The following is a 22,503-nucleotide window of genomic DNA, read 5'->3' on the forward strand; positions in this document are numbered from 1 at the left end:
GAGATGTCTCCTCTCCTTCCAGCCACCCCCCTGGACATCCCCAATATGTTTACCTTCTGGGAGGACCGAAGGCCGAACCACCACCAGGAGCCTTTGCAACACATCTCCTTGGTACACAGCTCACGGGACATCCCCCTGCACAGCGACTACAGACTGGGGCAGATCGAGACCAGGCTGGAGCTCCTGCAGGCCCAGCTCAGCAGGTGGGCAGATCCCTGGGGCACAGGGTTAGAGAATACTCGGGGGGCTCTGGGCCATCATCTTCTCCTGCTCTCCAGGGGTAGCTGCAGTGGGCTCTTGTGCACAGCAGAGGCAACCTCCTGACCCCTTGAGACCCTGCATTCCTTGGGGAGGTGGTGGGAATGCTTTCCAAATGCAGCAGCTTCTCAAACTGCAAGTCCTGGCCCTAGCTGCAGCACAGCACCTCATCTGCTTCTGTCCCACCACCTGCCACTTTGCTGCTGCCTCCAAACTCAATGCAATCGCAGACATGAAACCACCCACAGGCTCACAACCTGAGCCCTTTGCAGGCCTCCTTTTCCTGTTGCAAAGAGCTGCAAACATCTTCTTGCTCAAGAAAATGAGCCTTGTGCACATCGTTGTCCTCTAAATAAGAAAAAAACCCAACTTTTCAATGAAAAGGAAGAGCCCACACCAGAGACGCGGGTTTAAATGCCCCAGGCACTACCCACGAGTGGCTGGCTCCCCCGCCCACAGCTGCTGCTCACATTAAGCTCGCTTCATCACAGTGCCCGCACACGTATTTCAGTGTCTCGCCAACGTGCCATCCCCGGCAGCAGTGGGCAGCTCTCCTACCCACTCTGTAAGCACTGCCAGGACCGATGCCTGCAAGGGGGGCTGTGCCCACTCCTGCCAGAGCTGCTCGTTTCAGTCAAGGACAAGGCAAAAGGAAAGGACTTACTCTACTTTTCCATTTCCTTCTGTTCCTCAGTTAAAAATGGTTGGCACCAACCTGCCTTGCTCCCATCTGTTAGCACAGGCAGCTGGCCTGGAGAATTGATCCAGATTAAAACTAACCATTGCAATTTTTTCCCCCTCCGGGGTAGTTCCAGCTTTGTTCAGTTCCCCACTCCAGAGCCCAGTTTGGCTCCACAAAAAGTTGGGCAGGGGATGACTGAGTGTGGCAGAAGAGAGATGGCAGGATTGATCTATCTGTAGCAGTGCTGGTTTGAAGTTCTCTAAAAACCTCACCAAGCGGCACCAGGCAAAGCATCATCACCCTTGGGCAGCTGAATTGGCACCTCCTCCCCAGTGCCTCCCCTGGCCAGCACAGGTCTGGCTCTCATGGGATGCAGCGGGATGCACTGCGCTAATGCTGGGCTGCTCTGTCCCCAGGCTGGAGTCCAGGATGTCGTCAGACATTAATATAATCCTCCAGCTCCTGCAGCGCCAGCTGTCCCAAGTGCCACCCGCATACAGCCCCATCTCGCCATCCTCCCAGAACCTGGCCCTGTACGGCATCCTCCCACGGAGCCTGGAGCCACTCACCCCCTGCGCACCCCTGGAGGACGCGGCAACGACGACTCCAGAGCAGGTAAGGCCACCCCTCCTGGCTCAGCACCGGCCGAGCTTCCTTCTGCCCCAAGCAGATGGGTCCCAGAGGGCCAGAGGTTCCCTCCAGCCTCCAAAGGCTGGAGCAAAGCACAGCCAAGCACTCGTGGGTCCAGGCAAAGCCTGGGGGTCTTGAAATGGGAGTAGTTCTGCCTAGAGACGCTTCTGCTGAGTGCATCGCTGATTTTGGAGCACAGCCTGCCATCTCCAGCACTACCATGTTGCCCCATCGGTAGGGAGGGGAGTGGGATTCTCTGCTCTGAGGCATCCTCAGGAATAAATAACATTTTGGGGATTAGGGCCTGATGGGGTGAGGAAAGAGCATGGCTACTTTGTTTTGCTTTTGCCATAACCCACCCGGTTCCTCCTTTCCCACCAGAGCCCAAGCTACACAGAGGTAGAAAAGTTCCAACTGAAATCCAGGGACTCCTTGTCAAGCGGGATGCACCTTGCTGTGGCATCTGACGAAACCATGACGGTCTACTCCGAGCAGAATCACCATTCCCCGCCTCTCCTGAACCCAGAGCCTCCCCACCAAAGGGCACCAACTACCCAGGGACTCTTCTGGGGCTCTCGTTTCCCTTCCCTCCCTGAGCACTTGGAGGCATCTTCCGAGCACCAGGACATTCAGAGACACCTCTCCGACCCAGTGCTTCCTGGAAGTTAGAGATGTTGGGGCTACGAAGCAAGTCAAGAAGAACCTCAACTGCGAGCTCGGTCAGTTGATGTTGATTTTGACTGCAAGGGTAAGATGGAGGACAATGCCATTGGCTCAGGGGTATAATTTGTAGCTGTCTTCTGCCACTGTCAAAGGAAGCGTAGAGTGGCTGGCTTCCAAGGTCAATGTTTTCCAGCAGTTCCCATAGAGTAGATCTCATTTGCACATTATAGTGGACCCAGAGCAGTTCTTTCTTATGGCCACCCACAAGCTGGCTAGGCCAAACAGTACCCACCGCCTCTTCCTTGCCAAGGCTTCCTCTCGAGAACGGTGCAAGCCAAACGAGCCACAGTGACTGGAGGAGAGCAAATCCACAGCTCTTAGCTGCAAGGTCACTTCGCTGTCAGCTCTTTGGAGCAGCGACCATTGCGCTGGTACTGGGCTTAGCCCAGCAGAGCCTGTGGGCATTACAGAAAGGGTAGTCACCAGAGGAGGAGGAGGAGGAGGAGATCTCCACAGTGTGGTACTGGGGGGAGCTGCAGGTGGGAAGCCCAGGACAAGGACAGAGGACAACAGCTATCCTTGTCCTACTTGACAAGATGAAAAACTAAGAGCCGACAGCCCCTGCCACTTCAGCAAGCTTCAGCATGAGTCCTAGGGCACTGACTTCTCCAGCAAGGCCGATCACGCCTTGCAAACCCTAACATGTACCCCACAATTTCCCAGACACACCAAACTGGTCACCAGCCTGGGCATAAAGCACAAAACTCAGAAGCACAATCCCAGAAAGCCAAAAAACCCCAGACACCTCATTGCCAGCCCTTCCTCCCAGCTTCTCTCTTTTCATAAAGGTTTGATAGATGCTTCCTCCACCCCAGCCCTTTCCCCAGCAGACTCCTGCGGCATCCCCCGTAGGAGAAGACCATTTAGCACTGCCGCCTTGTCATTCGGTTAGATGCTGTGACAGTCCTAGGCCGCCTGCTCAAGTAATGTATTGAGCTCCCTTTGAGAGTAGTAAAACTGTGAGCATCTCTTTCTCTGGAGTTTTAGTGTACACTTTGCTAATAAAGATGTTTTTGGCACCTAATGTGGATTACAGCTGTGTTTGTTGGGAGCATCCATGAATTCATCCCTGACAGTACAAAGTAGAGATGCTAATCTGCAAAGACCCCTGAAAGGCTCTGGTCAAACCACAGTTGCTTCACCCAGGGAGCATAGGGCTAACAGAGCCCTTATGCAGGTCTTACAGGTCAAGGATGGGGCCTAAGCGGGGGCTTTGCTGAGCAATTCCTTCCCAACAGGATGCAGTTCAGGCTCAATAGCCATTTGCAAAAGCTATTCTACAAGACCGGCCTGCTGCTGTTCACCTGCATATGAGAAACATCACAAACACACCTCTGGCAAAGATTACATCAAAGTCTTGCAGCAAGCGGGACTTCTGATGAGCACAGCTGTACCTAGAGCCCAGCCTACACGCCTTGCTGACAGGGACACAGCTCCTGCCCAAGCAGGACTGCTCCTTCAGGAGTGCTAGACCCAGTATTGCCTGTAAGGGATCCTGTAGGGCCCAAGAGGTGAGGACAGACCCCTTGCCCTCAGCACAGGGTTGAACCTGCCTCTCAGGGGCAGCAAGGGGGCTAAAGCCAGCCAGGGGCCCCTGCCCAGGCCCAGGCAGGCCCAGTCCCACAAAGGGGTTATTTAAACCCCGGGCCAGCTCAGGTTTGGGCAGGCAGGGGCCAGGAGGCCTCCTCCCCGTGCGCTGCACCCGCGGAGCACCTGCAGCCGGTGCCAGCGCCGGGGGCACCCAGCCGGCCCTGCTGAGGGAGCCGGGCTACCGCGGGGGCTCCGGCCAGGCGCCGCGCCTCCGCCGGCCCTGCTCCAGGCAGGAGCGCCCTGGAAAGCCGATGCCCACCTGCGCCCCTTCGCCCAGTGAGATGCCAGGCACACGCCAAATGCTGCTGCGTGCTGCCAAAAATAAAACCCCGTAATTAAGCTGCAGTTAATTAGAGACAATCCCGTCCCCAACCGCCACTCAGCAGAGGCGGGACTCGAACGCGCGGCGCCTCCGCGTGCCTGAAGTGTCCCCGCCCGCCACGGGCTGACGTGACTGACGCCGCTGCCAGCCAATCGGTTATCAATAAGGGCTCAAGATCCCGCCTCGCGCCACTGCGACCCCTGGTAGCCAGTAAGATGTCGAGTACGAGCGTGGCCTCCCTCCGGGGCGGAGTCAAACGCAATGGTAGGTTATCCCAGCCAGAGGGTGAGCGTCTGTTTGGAATGAAGGGCAAAACGACCAATAGAGAACAGAAGACGGCCAAACGGACGGGACAATTACCCAATAGTTGCCCGAGGTTCTAAGTGACAGGCAGTACAGCCAACCCGCACCCCGTGGGCGGGGCTCCCCGCGTGGCTTCCGTTCCCGTTGTGTGAGGGGCCGGATCACGAACGGCCTCCGCGCTGCTCCCGCTGCCGCCGGGCTCCGGGGCCGGGCCTGGGGGCCGTGCCGCGGCCTCCCCCGCTCCCCGCACCCCTGCGGCCTCGCTGCGCCCCGGCCGGGCGGCCGCGCTCCTCCCCTTTCCCGGCCCGCTCCGCCACCCCGTCTCCTCAGCCGGGCCCGCCGCTCCCCTCCGGGCCCACCTCGGTCCCCCCCCGCGCCGAGCCCGCTGCCCCCCCGCGGCCCCGCCGCTGCCCTCGGCCCAGCCATGTCGTTGCACGGGAAGCGGAAGGAGATCTACAAATATGAAGCGCCCTGGACCGTGTACGCCATGAACTGGAGCGTCCGGCCGGACAAGCGGTTCCGTCTGGCGCTGGGCAGCTTCGTGGAGGAGTATAACAACAAGGTGGGGGGCGGCGGCGGCCGGGCCCGGCTGTACCGGCATCGGGCGGTGGGCTGGGGCGGGGGGAGGGGGAGGAGGGGGCCGGCCCTCTTCATCCCGGCGGTTCGAGCGGCTCCCCACTCCTGGGCAGGGCCCGTGTGGCTGTCCTAGCTGGGGGGAGCAGGTACCTCGGTGCCCTCCTGGCGCCGGGTGCTGTGCAGAGACTTCAGTACCCCCCGAAGTGGGTATTGGCGTAGATCCATTCTGGCTTCCTTCCTCCGGGTCCCCAGCTCTTGGGAGACGGAGGGTGGGAAAAGCCCTGGGTGCTGCTGCCGGCCACTCTCCGGCCGGGTTGGTCCCCCGGCTTGAGCACACCTGGTTTTTTCTCAGTATGAGAGAAAGTTTACGGCCAGGACTAAAGTTTGCACATAGTCAGGGTGTCCGAGACTGTGTTGGAAATGTGCTGGTTTTATATTTTCTTGCTGAGGAGGACTTCAGTGTGATAACTTTTTTTGTAAGTATATAAGCCACTTTCACTGATTCCTCAGTACCTTTACTTTTCTTTGAGAACAAGGATGTAATGAGGCATGCGATTGTATCTTCAGCGTTTCCCTGCCAGATATAAGCAGAGAACCTTATATTGGTAATAGAGACTACATGTTCACCTCTCCAAACACTCGTGCAGTCATTTCTGAACAGGCTTTAATGTGCTCGTTTGATACAATGAATTCATAAAAATGGAAGAGGGATGAGGAAATGGGGGTAGCTACAGAGCATCCTGAACCTTGTGTGAAACTAAGATTTTGCAGATACAGCTTCGTGTGTTTATAGCGTGTGTGCTTTGTAGCTTTGTCAAGTACTTTAATGGGGGTTGTAGAAGATAATGTCAGAAAGTTGGCGTTGCAGATTTGGGCTTAATGTGAGGATGTAGTAAGAGGGAGCGATGGTAAGGCAGGGGTGACATCTCTTACGGTGCTTAAATTACTGTGCTTGCTGCAGTCTTAGACATGATACTTCTACTGAGCGCTTTGTAGTTCAAGCAGGATGAGCGGCTGCACATGAGTTGTCTCCTTGTGCTGGTGAGCACTGGTGCAGTTCTGGGAGTACTGCTGGGGAAAGGCAGGTCCCTGAGCATGAAAAGTTTTAATTTGTTTAAAGACCAGCTTGAAAATGTTTTTGTAGTCTGTACTCTGAGAAGCAAGCCACAAACTTTCAAACAGTTTTCTGTTTACAGGCGCTAGAATTGGTTAATAAGTGCATATATGTTTGTTGCTTTTACCCCCTTAAGTTTGGGCCCTTCCCTGGGGTTGCTCTCGATTACAGCATGATCAGGTCTGCGTTTCAGTTCAGGCTTCAAGACTAACGCAGTTGAGTCAGCCCTTCTCTCTTCTACCCTTTACTCCACAGTTGTAGCAGACAGAAATTGTGGAAGAATATGTAAATCACTGCTGTCTGTAAATATTTCCTAGGGCTTCTCTTGACCTCTGAGCTTCAGGGATAACTATTCTGTTGACTTCAGTCCATATAAGCACCACGTGCTATGAGGCCTATGTGGTGTAAAGAGCTGGAAACTAATGGTATGAGAATGAGATGCCACTCTGGATGCTGCTGCTGTAGAAACATAGATAATGTATGATTAAAAATTAGGCTTGTGCAATAAATGCAGTGAAACATAACCTTCACTTTGCTGAGAGGTTTTGTTGTGTGTCTCATGTTTCAAAGTGCGGGGTGCGGCTGTGGTTTTCTTGTTTGAAGCTTTTTTGTGGTGCTTTCAGTACAGCCTTCCACTGTAGGAAGACAGTAGGAAGAGAGCTGTCTCGGGTAATTGCAAGTTTTGTTATTGCTTAGAGTATTGATGTTGTCCCTTTTACTTTGGGGACCTGAACAAGCTTGGGAGTGGTGTTTCATCTGCACTGTCTTTATGGTGTCTTACTATGACTCTTACAGCTTTTTTTTAGGGGTTACCGAAACATTCAGGGAATAGGCTCATGCTCCAGACTGGGAACTCTGGGACAGATACTGTATGGTTGTGCTAGGTGTGCACTAGTTGTAAACTCTTTCGGCTCCAGCTTCTGTCCTTGTAAGTGGAATAACTGAAGGAACAAAGGGAAAGAACTGAAGTTACCCTGTTTAAGTAGTCCATACCATTGTGCTGCGAAGGGTCTGGAGCAGTTGGTTTTATAGCCTGACTCCTGGGGTAAGCAGAAATTTAAGATTTTTACAGGGCATTTGTGAAAGCTTTGTCCTTCTATGTAATTTGCCCTTCACAGTTGAGATGTTTTACGTTGCCAGGTTCTGACATCAAAATACACTTATAGGTACAGTTGGCACTAATTAAAAGGATAATGAAAACTCATTTTCATTTCAGCTTTCTCTTTGCACTCATAATCTTTAGAGGTTTCTGACAAGCTTCAAACAACATTTCTGCTCCTGATGTTGCAACGGATTGTTTCAAATAACTGGCTTTCTTCCTTACCCTTAATATATATATTAAAAAAAAAAGTCTGGAATAACAATTCTAGCTTGCTTAAAATCTAACCAAATAGGTGAATATACCTTTTCCTTATTTCTCTTCTGGTTTAGGGTTTCTTTTAAAAAGGTGCTTTTAAAAAGACTTAATGCACTGTTCGTTGCAGCAGAAGTGCTCACTGTGAGGGAATTATAGTGAAAGAAGGAGGAGAGATTCTTGTCTCATTTCTCTCTGTGATTTTCTGTTTCTGTAGTAATTACCAGAGCTTGAAGTACTTATGGGTTACATATATAAAATGGCTGTTTACACCTCTGTTTTACAGGGAACTCAAACCTATTGACTGCCAAACCCTAATTTACTGCTGCTCCCAATTCCCAGACTCTTCCAACCTCTGTCAACCTCCGCGCTAACAAGCTGTATAGCATACCAGAAAGCTAGTTGCCCAGAACTCTTTGAACCCCAAAGGAGTTTTGTTTCATCTTGTACACCTTTGCTGATCAAATCACTGGTACAAGCAGAGAGATGACTTGCTGCGGTTGGAAGAGCTAAAATTATTTGGGGTAGTGTTTCCTGAACTCCTTGGATTAGGAAACTGCTGTCAGCCTTTGTAACGTCTCATGGATCACTGGCATAATGGGAGGGAACGGAGGTGGTCATGAATCTCATGGTTAACACTGTACCACAGGCTCATGACTATGGCTTCATGGATCAGGAATGATCTGTGGAATACATCAGGAAAGGCTGATTTTGGGATCTCTCTGCAAGACGAAACTGGAGTCAGTTTAGAAAACAGTAGAGGGTGGTGCTGTACACTGCTTGCTCCTGTTGCTGGAGCAGACTGGCAGGTTATGGCCACGTGCTTCCCAGGCTGCCACCTTCTCCCGAGCAGTGCCTCGAATCAGAGAGCGTTCAGGGTGGTTGTTTTACCAGAGGGTAATTTTCTTCTGTAAGGTTTAGAGTTGCAAAGAGAAACTGATTGCATTTTGAAGATTAACTGGTGCAGTGAGATCTTCCTGATTGTACATGACCCTAAAATAATAGTGAAATGTCTGTCTTAGTATTTACTAGTTAGATTAAAGGGGTGTAGTGTTTTTGAAAGAAAAAAAGTGCTATAAACTTACTTCACTGTTCCTCAAACCATGCAAGAAAAAGAAGTAAGCTGTTACCAAAGTCTGCATTGTTTAAAACTGTGTATGATTCTTTGGCATCATGTGGAGAAGAGACGTAATTTTACTACAATTTAAGGAATTTAAGGAAGTTATGGAATGCTGATTAAAGGTACTTCTTTACTCAGATGCACTGTTGCATTTAAGCCTTATATTGATAAAGGCTTGAATTATGATAGGAAAATCCACATCCAATTTTAGCATATCTTGATGTATTGGAGAAACAAATAATTATTTAGCATTCCTAGCTACTGTCATAGCATGAATTGCTATGGAGATCAAACACACTGGTTCTCATTTTCCCACTGGAATAAGTTACGGGTAGATGTTCAGATTGAATCCAGACTGACAGTCACTTTCTTGTTAGCATCGCTTCAGTGTTATCTGGCTGGACTTCGGGTGCTCCTTTGTGCAGTAGCTGGCAGCAGCAAACCTTGCCTCACTTGCAGGAGGGAGAGACAGGGCTCTAATACAATCAGCATCCTGAAAATAATTCCAGCGATCCTTTTCCTGGTGTTCAGCCTGCACAAGAGGATGAATAGAGGGATTCTGTGATCGTTGTATGTGATCAAGTCCAAAGAGAAGAGTCACCCCTTTGAATATGCGGCGCTAGGGAAGAATAGAGCTTCTCAAGCAGTATTTCTGCTTCTCCTGTCTCCAGGCAGACCAGTGCCTCCTGCTCAGAGTTATCACAGGCTGCTGCCGGGTCTGACAATCGGTGTCAGACCTGATCTTCAGCAGTTGCCAGGAGCTCTGGTGTTGCTAATGCCATTTTTGTTCTCCAGCCTGCCCTGTGCCTAAAGACGTCAAAGATCACAAAGGTGCTGGGTTGCTACGCAGTCATTGCTTTTTCTTCAGATCTGAGGAGGGGTTAACACAAAAATGCAGTGCATTTTTGCAGTGTGGATATAAATCCACACTAATGAAAGTGGGTCCTTTGCTGTTTGAGGTTTGCTTCTGGTTATGAGTATGTTGATTGCTTTTTGTAGGCTCAATATGCTCATACTGAGCTGAAAACAGCATAAGCAAAGCAGAAGAAATGATTAGAGGTCATTTGTCTTCTGATCCTGACCTTGCCACAAGATCTTCTATCACCAAGGACAATTTGCTTCCTTTGTAAAATCCGCTTAGTATTTCTGATCCCTAAAGGAGTTAGAAAGCTATTTGTCAATCACTTCAGAAGACTGGGAGATTCTTGATTCATACTGGAGTGTATGTAGTAGAATAAGGAGTAGCTGTAAAAAAGAGTGCAAGGAGGACAAATATACAGTTTTTAGAGGCATACTTGGATATGCCTTTTAGGGTTTGTTATGGGGTGAAAAGGATGGATTTTCTCACTGTGGTGAGGTTTGCATTTGTTAAGAGGGTCTTTAAATGGACTCATAACTGCTAATGTTATAGTTCAAGATCCACTGAAGCATTTGTTGGTTTTTTGTTATGTGGAAAAAATACGGTAGATTTCTGGTTTGGTTTAGTTTAGTTTAGTTTCTGATCTAGTTTAAATCTGTAGTTTATTAACTAAATTGCTTATCTCAGAATATTAGGGTTTTTCCAGATAAACATTGTAGGAAAAGTCCATTAAGCCACTGTTTCCAGGATGAAGCTGCTGTGTGGAAAGTACTAGGAAGTTCCTGCCACGAGGAGCTTACAGACTAATGGTAGTGAGTTGCTCCCCATAATATTTGTGTTTTAACAGCTTTTAACACAGTGGGGCTTTCATCCTGTTTAGGTCTTGTAGTCACTGCTAGGTTAAACATACACTCCTAGCACCATATTGTTCTATGAACACTTTCTGACACGTCAATATTTTTCTAATAACATAATGTCTGGGACTTCAGGTGTTGTCATGACCAAGTTATGTGGAGATAGTTTCTTGTCTGTTCTGTCTTGCATCACTCTCACAACTGGGCAAGTTAGCCCTTCCCAGGGCCACGTTACTGTGCAAAAATCCTAATTTGGAATACAGTTACCTAGAATCTTTCAACAGACCTGCTTTCGTGCTCTTTTCACACAAAACACTTGAATAATTATTTAAATATTTTAGCTTCCCAGTTGTTTAAGGTTTGAATTCTGTTCTACTTTCTGACTCTGATGTGAATCTGTATCTTAATTTTGTGCACTTGTGACAGAACAGTTTGGTTAATGTGCTGCTGAAAACAGCGTGATAGCTTGCTGATGTGATCTGTCACAGTCTGCAGGGTTATGGCCAAGAGCCCCATGATAAGGGCTTTAATTGTGGGTGGTTGTCATGCAAACTACAGCTCACCCTGCTCTCTGAAGATGACATTGTCAGCATCGGTTCAGTTAAAGATGACTTGGAATAATGTTTGTGCAGTTTAAGTCTGTGATTTAAACTAGGCTTTGCGATGTGGAATAGAGAAGGGTGGTCTGTAATCCTTTAGGATTGGATTCCAATTCGAGATCATCTTTTCAAAGTAAAGCACTGTGGTGATTATGTGTACTTCACTGCTTACGTGCTTCAGCTAGGAAGCAAAGCTTTAACGATTTGTCATTCCATTGACATGATGGTCTTTTTATATTGTCCTTGAGGTTACAGAAGGTGTCCTTCTGTAATACACTCGATCTTAATGTTGTAATTATAAACAAGTATTTTGACAAAATGCTTTCTTTTAAATATGGCTTCCTACAGGTGCAGCTTGTTGGTTTGGATGAAGAGAGCTCAGAATTCATTTGCAGGAATACCTTTGATCACCCCTACCCTACCACAAAGCTTATGTGGATCCCAGACACCAAGGGAGTATATCCAGACCTGTTGGCAACCAGTGGTGACTATCTGCGAGTGTGGAGAGTGAGTAAATCCTCCTTAGAAAAAGATAAACCATGATATTAATTGTGTTGCTTATTGATCTCTTCTTTTTTTATGAATTTTTTTTTAAAGTGAGTTACTGTCCTTGCCAGGTGTCTTGCCCTTGCTACAGTGTGGAGGCTAAGGCATAAAATCAAGTCAGAGCACTTGATAATTTGTTTTCTTAACTGCAATAATGTGACTAAATATGAAGACTGTAGAAGAAGCAGAATTATGATGGTAGTTGCTGTTTAAATCACCTTATTGAAGACAGAGATGGTGATTGTCCAGAGCTTTAGGATGTAAAGCTGAGAGGAAAGAAACCCGGGATTAACACCTTATGTGTTGGAAGTGCAAGTGGAACAAGTCATGTGATGTTGCTATTTAAGTCAGGTGTTTCACTTTTTCTAAAGGTGGGTGAAACAGAGACCCGGCTGGAGTGTTTGCTGAACAATAACAAGAACTCTGATTTCTGTGCTCCACTAACATCGTTTGACTGGAATGAAGTGGATCCTTACCTTCTAGGTGAGACTGACAAAACATTACATTTTCAGCATGGAAAAAAATAACGCTTTTGAACTTAGTCTGGTGAAGCCTGGGCTCTGACTGGCTGCTGTGTCATTGCACGTCACTGGTTAATTTGATAACTAAATAGTGGTCAAACTTCTACGTTCTAGAAACTGCCATGTCTTAGGTTAAAAATAAAATAAAAAATTAAAAAAAGAGCAGCTCCTGGAGACTTTTTTGCACGGAAAGGAGCGCTGTCCAGGACAGAATGGGTCACTTGGGTTGGATTAGGGGTGTTCCTTATTTGCAGATGGGGAGTCTCAGTCTTCAGAGCTGGTGAGCGATTGTTGTAGTGTTAAGTAATGATGTAAATGAACTCCGCTTATTTCAGTGTGTTCTGGAGTGGACAGAAAACTATATACCAAGCTTTATCTTTTGTGAAGCCATTTCAGCAGCAGGAGTAAAGCCAGGAGCCCGTAATTCAGTTGGAGGAGGGGGCTGAATGCTTAAGGTTTAATTATAGCCTGTGGGACAAATTGTGAATCCGAGATGACTGATCCAGCAGAGGTTTCCCAGAAGAGTACAGCCATTTATGTCAGGGGGATTTGCCCACAGATTAACAGTGATAATGTGTCTTAGTAATTATTTACTACATGATTCATTTTGTGTGTTGCATCTCTCATCTCTTAAGAGCTTTACTGCTAGCCCCACCTTCAGTCCACAGAAGCAATCAATTAAGAATAATATGCTGTCGCAACACTACGATTGAATTTTGGTTTTGACATGCACATGAGGCTTACAGGATAGGAGAGTTCATCTCAGCATTGCATCAGGCTTCTGAATAGATTGAAGTAGACGTGAGCTATTTGCACTTTATTCCTGTGTGGAAGACTATTTCTTCAGCTAAAAGGTTTGGGTCGTTTAAATGCATGGTGGACTGTTAGCTGTTTGACATTCTTGACTTTAATTGTATGCTGTTCTTCTAGCTATTTTGATCTGTAGATGTCAGAGGATATTACATTAATCCATTAAGTGATTAAATCATCTGTGAGAATATTAATTTTGCTAACAGAAATGTTTTTGTTTCAGGTACCTCTAGTATTGACACAACCTGCACTATTTGGGGTCTGGAGACAGGACAGGTTCTGGGAAGGGTAAATCTGGTCTCTGGCCACGTGAAGACCCAGCTTATTGCACATGACAAAGAGGTGACAGTTTTTTTTGATTGTTTACATTGCATATTTTTTAGGCAGTAGAAAAGGAACAGAACTTTTCTGTTCCCCACCTTTTTCCTGAAAAATCTAATAATCCAAAAAGATAAGTTATCTGAGATTAAGATATATGGTTTTGAGTTCCAAACTAAAACTACAGCATTGGCTATCAAAGCTACTCTGTTTACTCATCGTAGAATCTGGATTTGAGAATATGCTTGTTTTACTTGATTATGCCCCAGAATACTTTAGAAAAATGAGGTAAACATCAAACTGGAATTGAAATCAACTGCATATCAAAGGCAATAAACAACTTGCAAGATTCTTTCATTTTAACATAACACTACTTTTCAGCAATTAATATTAAAAAAAATCTGAGTCTGGGAAATGGATATGTTTCAATGAATGATCTTATAACAATGTAACCCTCTTAGGGTTTTTTTTTCTCTCATTTTGGCAAGTGTAATAACTAAAAACTTGCTAGGAACATCAAGTATTGGACAGAATATGTTGCAGCTAGATCTGCTATCTATATGTAAGATCCATTTTAGAGCAAATTAGGAGGCAGTGTGCTCACTAAAACTAAGGTTATGTTTTTCTCTGTCCTGTTACTGAGCAGGTGTATGACATAGCATTTAGCCGTGCAGGTGGTGGGAGAGATATGTTCGCTTCAGTTGGTGCAGATGGCTCGGTGAGGATGTTTGATCTCCGTCATCTGGAACACAGCACCATAATTTATGAGGACCCACAGCACCATCCATTGCTGCGTCTCTGCTGGAATAAGCAGGATCCCAACTATCTTGCTACAATGGCCATGGATGGCATGGAGGTAAGGCGGCAGCTCATCTTCTGGAGGTGCTAGTGTGGCTCAGTAGTAATTAGTACTTGGTTCTTTAAAGTAAGTGGGAAGTATCAGCACCTGTGCTGGAGTATGATTAAGGACCAATTCTTAGTGCACTAACTTCAGTAGGAGCAAAAAAAGTAACTTGGCATTATAAACTTGAAGATCTCTATGGCTTGTATATAATTCAGCTGTGTTTTAAGAGGGGTCTGTGAGCCTGTCAGACAACAGTTTTCACATGAAATCTTAACTGCAAGTGTTTTAGTCACCTTATTCTTTCTCGGTTGCGTGCATGAGGTGGTGTATCTTGGTTTGTCCCTTCTGCTGCTTCAGGGAAGCATAATTTGTTTGCCCTTGTTGCATAACTCGCAAGCCCTCCCTGTGAGGTCTGACTCTTTTTGAGACACACTAACCAGCTAGAAGCTATTCTTTGAGAACAGTATTTGCTCACCAACCGCATCCTTTAGGAAAGGGCTGTATTTATAGCCTTGACTCAAAAGACTTGTTTTTTCTGAGGAATCAATAAAGAAAATATGCAAGTTATTAATTTAGTTGGGGTTTTTTTTGTTTCTGAAGGTTGTGATTCTAGATGTCAGAGTTCCCTGCACTCCTGTTGCCAGGTTGAACAACCACAGGGCATGTGTAAATGGAATTGCTTGGGCACCTCATTCTTCCTGCCACATTTGTACAGCAGGTAAGTGTGATCCATCCCTATCCCGCTGTGCTGGTGGATCTCTGAGTCTTTCACTGCATTTGCGAAATCCTCTCTCCCCAAAAGTTTATGTATATAAATGATGTCTCTGATATCTCATACTCTGCCTGCCAAAAGGCTAAAGAATACCTGCAGTTTAGAACCCCTTTATTAATGACTCTCCTAAAATTTTAATGGAAATAGACACATACTGGAGCTTATCGTGTGGAAGTAGCAAGCCTGGTGCCCAAACTGTGCATCTGCTTTGGCTAGGCTGTATTATTTTAATGCTCCTTATCGTTTTTTGCAATCTAGTTCTTAAATGTTTTCAGTTGATAGAAGTTCCACTGATCATTTCTTTTTCAACTCTGTCCTTAATAATGTATAATGATTCAAGCTTACTTTTTTAGAGCATAGTGGTATTATTTTATCTTTTGGCTTGAATACTTTTCAGGACTGCAACAGCCGTATCCCATATGGCTTCTTGGACTATACGCTTGCTGGTAGTCATGTACAGAGGTTTTGTTATACCTTGATTCTACTTAGGCTTTCCTCTTGCTCTTGCAGCGGATGACCATCAGGCTCTCATCTGGGATATCCAGCAAATGCCTCGTGCCATTGAGGACCCTATCTTGGCCTATACAGCAGAGGGAGAAATCAACAATGTACAGTGGGCATCAACTCAGCCAGACTGGATAGCTATCTGCTACAACAACTGCCTGGAGATTTTGAGAGTGTAACATTACTGCTTCATGCCAGATTGAGGCAGGGCTGTATAATTTCCCCTCCCCTCTAAAGTAAGAACGACACAAGTCAAGTGGCCAGTATCTGTTGTTGCTTTGCATCTACTGTTAGAAGAAACTTTTACAAGAATCCATGGCAGGTGTCTCCTGTCTCTCCAAGACTCTAAAATGCAGAGACGTGCTGAGCCTCTTGGACCTTCTGGGTTCTGGTTTTCTTTTTTTTTTTTTTGCTTTCCTCTCAGTTAAAGTTCTGTATATTTGTTTGTTGACTGTATTAATAAGCTTGCAGGCTTTTAAGTTGCTGCATCTGTCCATGTGTTTGTCAGCCAGCTGAGGCAGCACATTCAACTAGCTTAATAGATGCAAGTGCAAAACAAGGTGGGGAAAAAGACACTGATGTTACCAGCCACCTTGGCAGGAATCTTTCATTCCTGTTGTTGCTGCCTCTAAATTGTTTAAACATTTGTATGTTTTTTATATATTGGGCTACCTTTCTATTGAGTAAGGTTTTTCTCCCTAATTCTTACTTTTGATATGTGATCCACTTCCATATGCCCAAAGCAGGATCTGTTCGTTGATAAAAATCACAGTAACACTGCAGGCTCCCTGGCAGTAAAGGCCTGCCAGAATTAACTCTTGCCTTGGCTCTCTATACCTGGTTACCTGGGCAGAATTTTCTGGTGCTGTGAAGTACAAATACTTGTTGCACAATTTCTTTACATTTTTCTGATGCTAGTGGCAGTTGTTACTATGGTAGGCCTTATTTTTAAATTATAACTGAATTTGTGTGTATCCTGCAGTTGTGTTAGCTAACAGAAAGGTAATAGGTTTTGGAAAGAAGATACGTGCATGACTTAATCTCGCAGGAGGTAAACAACTCCTGAAAAAATGTGATTTGTAGTGGACTTGGGACTGACGCTTCCAATCAAATTATTTCCCCTCGGAAGACTTGCTATCTAAATCAAAATAAAATGGTTTCACACTTTGTAGCTTGCTTGATTGGCAAATAATATGAGCAAGATTTTGTGGTTAGCCTGTACCTTGGAGCTTCTTTGCGTTTGGCCTGTGTTCCTGGGAGTTCTTGAAAGGAGTGCAAAGCAATCTTTTTTCCGAAGTATATTTGCTTTGTACTGTCAGGTCTTGTTGAATGAGTGAGATGAGTTGGAAAAGCTGATCCGCTATCCAAATGAAACCTGTTTCTCTGAAAGAAATTATTCCCTAATGTAATGCTCAAAGATGGATTTAAAAGGAAAGAAACTGTGCCATAGAGGCTAAGGTTTGGCACTTATCATCCTCATATCTTTTGGGGATGTGCCCAGGGGCTTCCGTTTCTGTTTTGAATAGTGGATTGCGCTACAGTAGTACTTTTCAGTCAAAGCTGAATGGATTAGGCAAGATAAAAATCTTCGCTGATAACCTAGCTGCTCGGATGAATGCTCCGCAGTACTCTCCCAATGAAGACATGACAACCGTAGCTGGTCTGTAAGGGTATACCAGCTGAGTTTTCATGTAAATGTCAGAAACTATCAAAATTGTCTTTCTGCCTAATGAGCGTTCACCTGCAACTGGAGGCAGCATTATAAATAGTAGGACCCTGGCAAACTCGAGTCTTGTCAGCTTATGCAGGAAAGGCAAGTCGGGAAAAGCGATTGCTGTGAAACAGTGAAGCTGACACTGAAAGTGCTGTCAAATACAGAACAGAATTTGAAAAGTTTTGTCATTCTGGACATACAGAAATGTTCTTCTACAGGCTGCTTCTCAACACAGAGCTCAGAAAAGCACTGCCTTGTGAATTTGATCGGAATTCATTAGGGACAGCTTTATTCCATCACCTCTTTTAATACTGGAGAACGACGAGACTCCCAACACAGTTCAAGCTCATGTTTTGTGAATGACATTCAGTGTTCAGTTATGGGATTTTTGACAGAAAGCTTGATTTGACTTGAAGGTCAGTTTTTCTTGGCAGCTGTGCTGAGGGTAGTGTGTTCCACAGGCAGATTTGATCTAGATGTCAGGACAGCATTAGCCAAACAATTAGGTTATCACTTTTTACAATACCACTGCATCTTAAACTGGAAAATACTTCTGCAGAATGAAGTGAAAATTAGGATTTTCTTAGCAGAAGCACATAATGGCATTCACAGCTTTCGATGCTCATATAAAAATATGTACACAGGCTTGTCATATACTGTTTAATTATAAACGGTAGGCATAATATGCTATGTTACTAAAAGGGAACTCCCTGTAATATTAGTACTTTCTGTAGTCCCCCTTATGCTTCAAAGTCTCATTCTTGTATAGATGGCATGAGTAAAAGATGAATGCATCTGTTGCTTAGCTTAAACATGCATCTTTTGCAACTGTAGAATTGTGCTTTAAAAAAAGACATAAGATGGTTTAGTTGAAAGCGAAGTCACTAGAAGACTCAGTAGGCTATACTAAATGGCAAATGTGGTTTATTCCTAGAGGAATACAATCTGTTACACTAAGATGAATAGAAGAGAGTACGTGTAAAGGGGCTAATAGTCTGAATAGCCAGGTAGCTTTTGCTCCTGTCGGAAAACAATCCTGTTAGGAAGATGAAGAGAATACAGTGTCAGTCCTTCCATCCATAAAATTGCCTGAAGTTCATTTGTGGAATTGGGTACTCGTTCCAAACTTGTCAAAGGCAAGTGAAGCAATCTTGTAGGCTCCGATGGACTCTAAATAAAGCCTATATCCTGTTTGTTTAGGCAGTTGGGGTACCTTCTGGATCTACAGCATATTGCTTTGGGCATAATCCATTGTCATTCTTCATATGAAATTACATTTGAAATCACTAGAGGCTGTTTTGGAACAGGGAAATGCTACTTAAAATAGCTTATTTTCAAAGCAGCCACTTGAAAGGTTAATGACTGAAGAGAGATGAAAATTCTCATGGGTGAGATGTTCTGTAGTGCAAATGGCACTTCCATATAGAGAAGGAAGGGAGAGACTTTGATGCCCTTTTGCCAGCACCTGCTGACACAGTGGCAGGGAACTGTCTGCTTGCTGGTTCAGGTTTATTTGCAAGATAAAATAGAACCCTGAGAGACTTGTCACTGTAGCCTGTGAATCAGAAGATATAGATTATCATATTTCACCTGCTTAACATTCAATTATGTTGGGTGTAAAGCCCCCAGAAGCATTATTTTCTCCAGAGTTTGTGAAAATAAATACTTCGACATTTGATCTCAATTATTTTGTGTTACTGCACAAGAAGAGATGAGAGCAACTGCTTTCAAATGCCTCATATCCCTTGAGTATAAAGTAACACTAAGGGAAAAGTCTGAGCATCAGTGAGGTTAGCAAAGCAGAAATTCACGTTATTCTTGGTACAGGCAAGGCTGATTCTGGGACAGAAATACTTTGCTCTGACTGAAATAGTTCTGTATCACTTCCCCAGTTAATTAGTTCAAGATACTAAGCTATTGTTTGGTTATGTTCTGTTTAAACCAGGCTTTCCATAGATTCTTTCTTCCTTGTGGACAACCTGTTGCCAGTATATTGGCACTCAACCAGGATCATGTAAAACTCATTAGTGAGGTGAAAACGTACAGAAAACAAGTGGATGTCAAATTAGTGTGTAATATGCCAACTCTGTTAATTGTCTAAATGAAATGGGCTGTGGTAGGTTGCATCCATGGGAATTGTACTTCTGTGCGCAGGGATTTAAAAGGCAAGGATTTGAGTGCTTTGACAATCTATTTAGAAAGAAAACAGTGGTTTCAAAGAATGATATGAAAGGGGACCAATAATACAGGTTGTTCCTTATGGAACCTTGAAATGTACTTAATGGGGGAGGCATTGCCTCTCATAAGTCAAAGTTAATGATCCTTTCAAAACTTAGCTGTAATTACTCTCTGAATGTTCTGGATAATAGTAAAAAGATCTATTTTTGCCTGGTGTTGCAATGAGAAAGCTGCATCAGGCTTGACTGTAGATCACTGCCTGCCAGAGACTAGGTGAGGGGAGGAGTCTAATATATTGGAATTCACAGATGCTCTTGTGCTTGTTTTAAATATAAATGAAGAAAGCTGAGTGTGTCTGTTTTGTTCTCTTGCAGATGGCACTTTAACGAGTATATTTTTGGTAAGATTAGGGGGAGAGTCATCTTTTCCTCAGCCCTTTTATGGTAGGCATTTGTCTGTGTTTTGTATAAAATGTTAAATACAACAGTCATGGAAATCCTAAGCTGGCTATGGTTGTCAGTATCTAGTGCACCCTCATCTGTTTCTACTGAACACCAAAAACGTGAGCACTTGACAGTACTGTTAAACTGAAGCTCTGTATTCTGAGACTGACACAATCTTGCAAGGCCAACCCAAGCAATGTAGTGCTGCTCGTCACCCAGAGCGTCCCTTTTGCAGTGTTTGGGAATCCTCTTTTCTACCGTCTGAACATCATGGCAGTAGTGGCAGGTTGGTTGTGTAAAGATGTAGCTGGATTCTTTGGATAACTTATTTTTATGGTAGAAAAAAAAAGCAGCTGCTGTCTCTGAATTCACACAGCCTAAATTCTTGAATTTGTCCTTATGTCGGTGCTGTTTTAACTCTTTCAGGACATGCTGAAAAGGGTGAAGGGCAGCAAGGGTAAGCTCTTGGCTCAACAGACTGCACAGTTACAGTTCCATCGAAGTACTGAAGGGTTCAGTCTTCCCACTGCTGCTTAGCAAATGGTCCTGCCACCTCAAACCCACGCTGTGTTATCCTGCCAGTTAACACAAGTGTTCTGATGCACGTTTCCTGCTTTCTACTGTCAGACCAATATTGCAGAGCAGGCCTGTATGTATTGTAGAGCGGACATTTAAAAGGAGGTGTCCAAAATCAGCCCCAGAATGCGCAAGGTACTGTCAGCAATGTCCCTGTTTCTCGATCTTTGCAGAGAATCCAGGGAGTTAATTGTACGTGGCACTTAAAGAGCACTTTCTCATACTTAGAGATGCAACTGCATTTCCCCCTGCTTACCCGAGAAGAATCAGAAGCGTCTCGTTCTCAAGGGTTTTGAGAGGAGTTTAGCATACTCCTGACTCTTTTTATTTTTTGGAAGAGATCTCCAGAACTTCCAATCAGCACCTTTCCCCAGCACTAAAATACAGTAATTAAAAATGCAACTGAATGTGTCACTGAATGCTCATCTAGCAATTCATGGCAGACTCCAGTCTCAAAGGCGCTTGTGAGGCTTGCTTGCTGCTGCCTGATTTCAGATGATAACTTTGTCTGCCAGGTATCTCTGTGGCCTCTTGTGCAACCTCTGATGCTCAGCGTCAAGCTTAGAATTTCCAGAATCGTAAAAATAAAAAAAAAGTGTAGCTTCCATCAAGTGTTTATTTCTTTTCAGAAAATCTAACAAATGAAGAAATAAGCTATTTCCTGAAAAAAATACTGTGGCCATGAGTAGCTGTAAGCCTGTGTCCAGCTCTGATCCCTTGGAGTTTGCTTTCCTGTTTGCAAGATGTGCGAGGCTCAAGTCTCCTCTGTTAGAGATGAGGATCAGTCTGTCAAATCTGAACAAAGGCAGAAATGCAAGAACCAGTGAACGAAAGAGTCCTAGTACAGCTGAGAAGCGATGCGTTGCTTTTTTTGACAACCTGGTAAATATGAATTATGAAATCTACTATTTAAAAGGAACCTTTTTTTTTAAACTTGGGTTGCTAGCAGTGTAAAATGTAATTTAAATCTGTTGCGCCGAAGCATTTTTTTGTTACCAATAGTCAAGTAGGAGATGTTTACTTTTAATGTGTGTTTTCCCTTCTGCTCTTCCCATTCACAGTCCCATTGTGGTAATTTCCTGAAGGTGTAATCTTTGTAGCATGATTGTACAAACATCCATATGAGATTCCTGACTTCTTGTTCTCACTAAAATATGTTAAAGCAATAGTAGTTTTACCTCTGTCCTCCTTTTCTCCACCTTCCGCATTGAGATTTGCAACTTCGCTACTATACTGTCCTAGAGGAATCCTAGTATCCTGCTATTCAGCAGACATATGTTGTTGACATGGATAACTGCAGTGTCCCTATATTCCTTTATTTTTATGGAGAAAATACAAAAGGTTTTGTTACAATGGATTTTAACACCTGAGTCATGAAACCATATTGTTGAAACTCTGTAAATTTTAAGGCAATTTTCTGAAATCGCTTGAAAGTGGAATGTTGCATCCTTTTATGCTATTTCCTGCTTCCTATGTAGTTTTATTCAGATTTTTTAACCTTCTTTCTAAGTTTCAGCCTCCTGTGTATTAGGTACAGTATTTTCTGCCTTTCATACTTTGTAATAAAAATGGAACATTTGTAGATTGACTGCAGTTCACTGTGTGGTGAGTTAAAAACTGGTACATGTAGGTGAGCAGGGAACTCTTTCAAGTAGGCTTCATGTATCCTGTATGAAGTTTATTGCTGTAAAAGGGAGGGTGATTGCATTGTCTTGCCTCACCAATACACTGGTGACATGTGTTCGTCTCTCACCCTAGTGATACCCAAACAAACTTTAATTCTAGCAACTCTAAGTTGCAAGTTACCCTGAATAATTATATTTTTAGAAACCCAGTCACAACAGAACTTGGTTAATATTTAAAGTACACCTGCATTTACTTTCTTAAAACAAAGCTACTGTGTGGTCCCTGTACACTAGTGGTGTTAGTGCTTGTTTCCGACTTCTTTGCATAGTGCTTGTGCCCTACACAACAAATGGTGATTATCTGCCTGCATGGGTTTGGTTTTTAAGATGAGGGGAAGATGCTCAGGGGACTGGAGCATCTCCCTTATGAGGAAAGGCTGAGAGACCTGGGCTTGTTCAGCCTGGAGAAGAGAAGGCCGAGGGGGATCTCATCAATACCTATAAATACCCGAAGGGTGGGTGTCAGGAGGATGGGACCGGGCTCTTTTCAGCGGTGCCCAACGCCAGGCCAAGGGGCCACGGGCACAAGCTGGAACACGGGAAGTTCCCCCTGAACATGAGGACAAACCCCTTTGCTGTGCGGGTGCCAGAGCAGGGGCACAGGCTGC

General features: G+C 44.9%; 2 protein-coding genes across 3 annotated transcripts in view; both read left to right on the plus strand.

The window, feature by feature from the left end:
• Window positions 1–3,315, plus strand: part of KCNH6 (potassium voltage-gated channel subfamily H member 6) — a 33,429-nt gene extending 30,114 nt beyond the window's left edge. For both annotated transcript variants that reach the window (XM_075117243.1, XM_075117244.1), the window contains 3 exons: window positions 23–203; window positions 1,357–1,555; window positions 1,952–3,315. In XM_075117243.1, coding sequence (XP_074973344.1) covers window positions 23–203; window positions 1,357–1,555; window positions 1,952–2,239 — 668 coding nt within the window. In that variant the 3' untranslated portion in view covers window positions 2,240–3,315. The remainder of the gene's footprint in view (window positions 1–22; window positions 204–1,356; window positions 1,556–1,951) is intronic.
• Window positions 3,316–4,642: 1,327 nt separating this feature from the next.
• Window positions 4,643–21,798, plus strand: DCAF7 (DDB1 and CUL4 associated factor 7). The gene is made up of 7 exons (XM_075117245.1): window positions 4,643–5,070; window positions 11,333–11,491; window positions 11,902–12,013; window positions 13,085–13,203; window positions 13,826–14,035; window positions 14,624–14,741; window positions 15,306–21,798. The coding sequence occupies exons 1-7, from the start codon at window positions 4,933–4,935 to the stop codon at window positions 15,476–15,478; spliced, it is 1,029 nt and encodes a 342-aa protein (XP_074973346.1). The 5' UTR covers window positions 4,643–4,932; the 3' UTR covers window positions 15,479–21,798.
• Window positions 21,799–22,503: the final 705 nt, after the last annotated feature.

The sequence above is a fragment of the Phalacrocorax aristotelis genome, chromosome 23 (assembly GCF_949628215.1).
Source record: "Phalacrocorax aristotelis chromosome 23, bGulAri2.1, whole genome shotgun sequence".
Lineage (NCBI taxonomy): Eukaryota > Metazoa > Chordata > Aves > Suliformes > Phalacrocoracidae > Phalacrocorax > Phalacrocorax aristotelis.

Bases quoted from the DNA above. Each gene is read 5' to 3' on its own strand.
- DCAF7 (XM_075117245.1), top strand. From the start codon at position 4,933: ATGTCGTTGCACGGGAAGCGGAAGGAGATCTACAAATATGAAGCGCCC. The intron at 14,036-14,623 runs GTAAGGCGGCAG...TTGTTTCTGAAG, and splicing joins TGGCCATGGATGGCATGGAG to GTTGTGATTCTAGATGTCAG. The intron at 14,742-15,305 runs GTAAGTGTGATC...TTGCTCTTGCAG, and splicing joins CTGCCACATTTGTACAGCAG to CGGATGACCATCAGGCTCTC.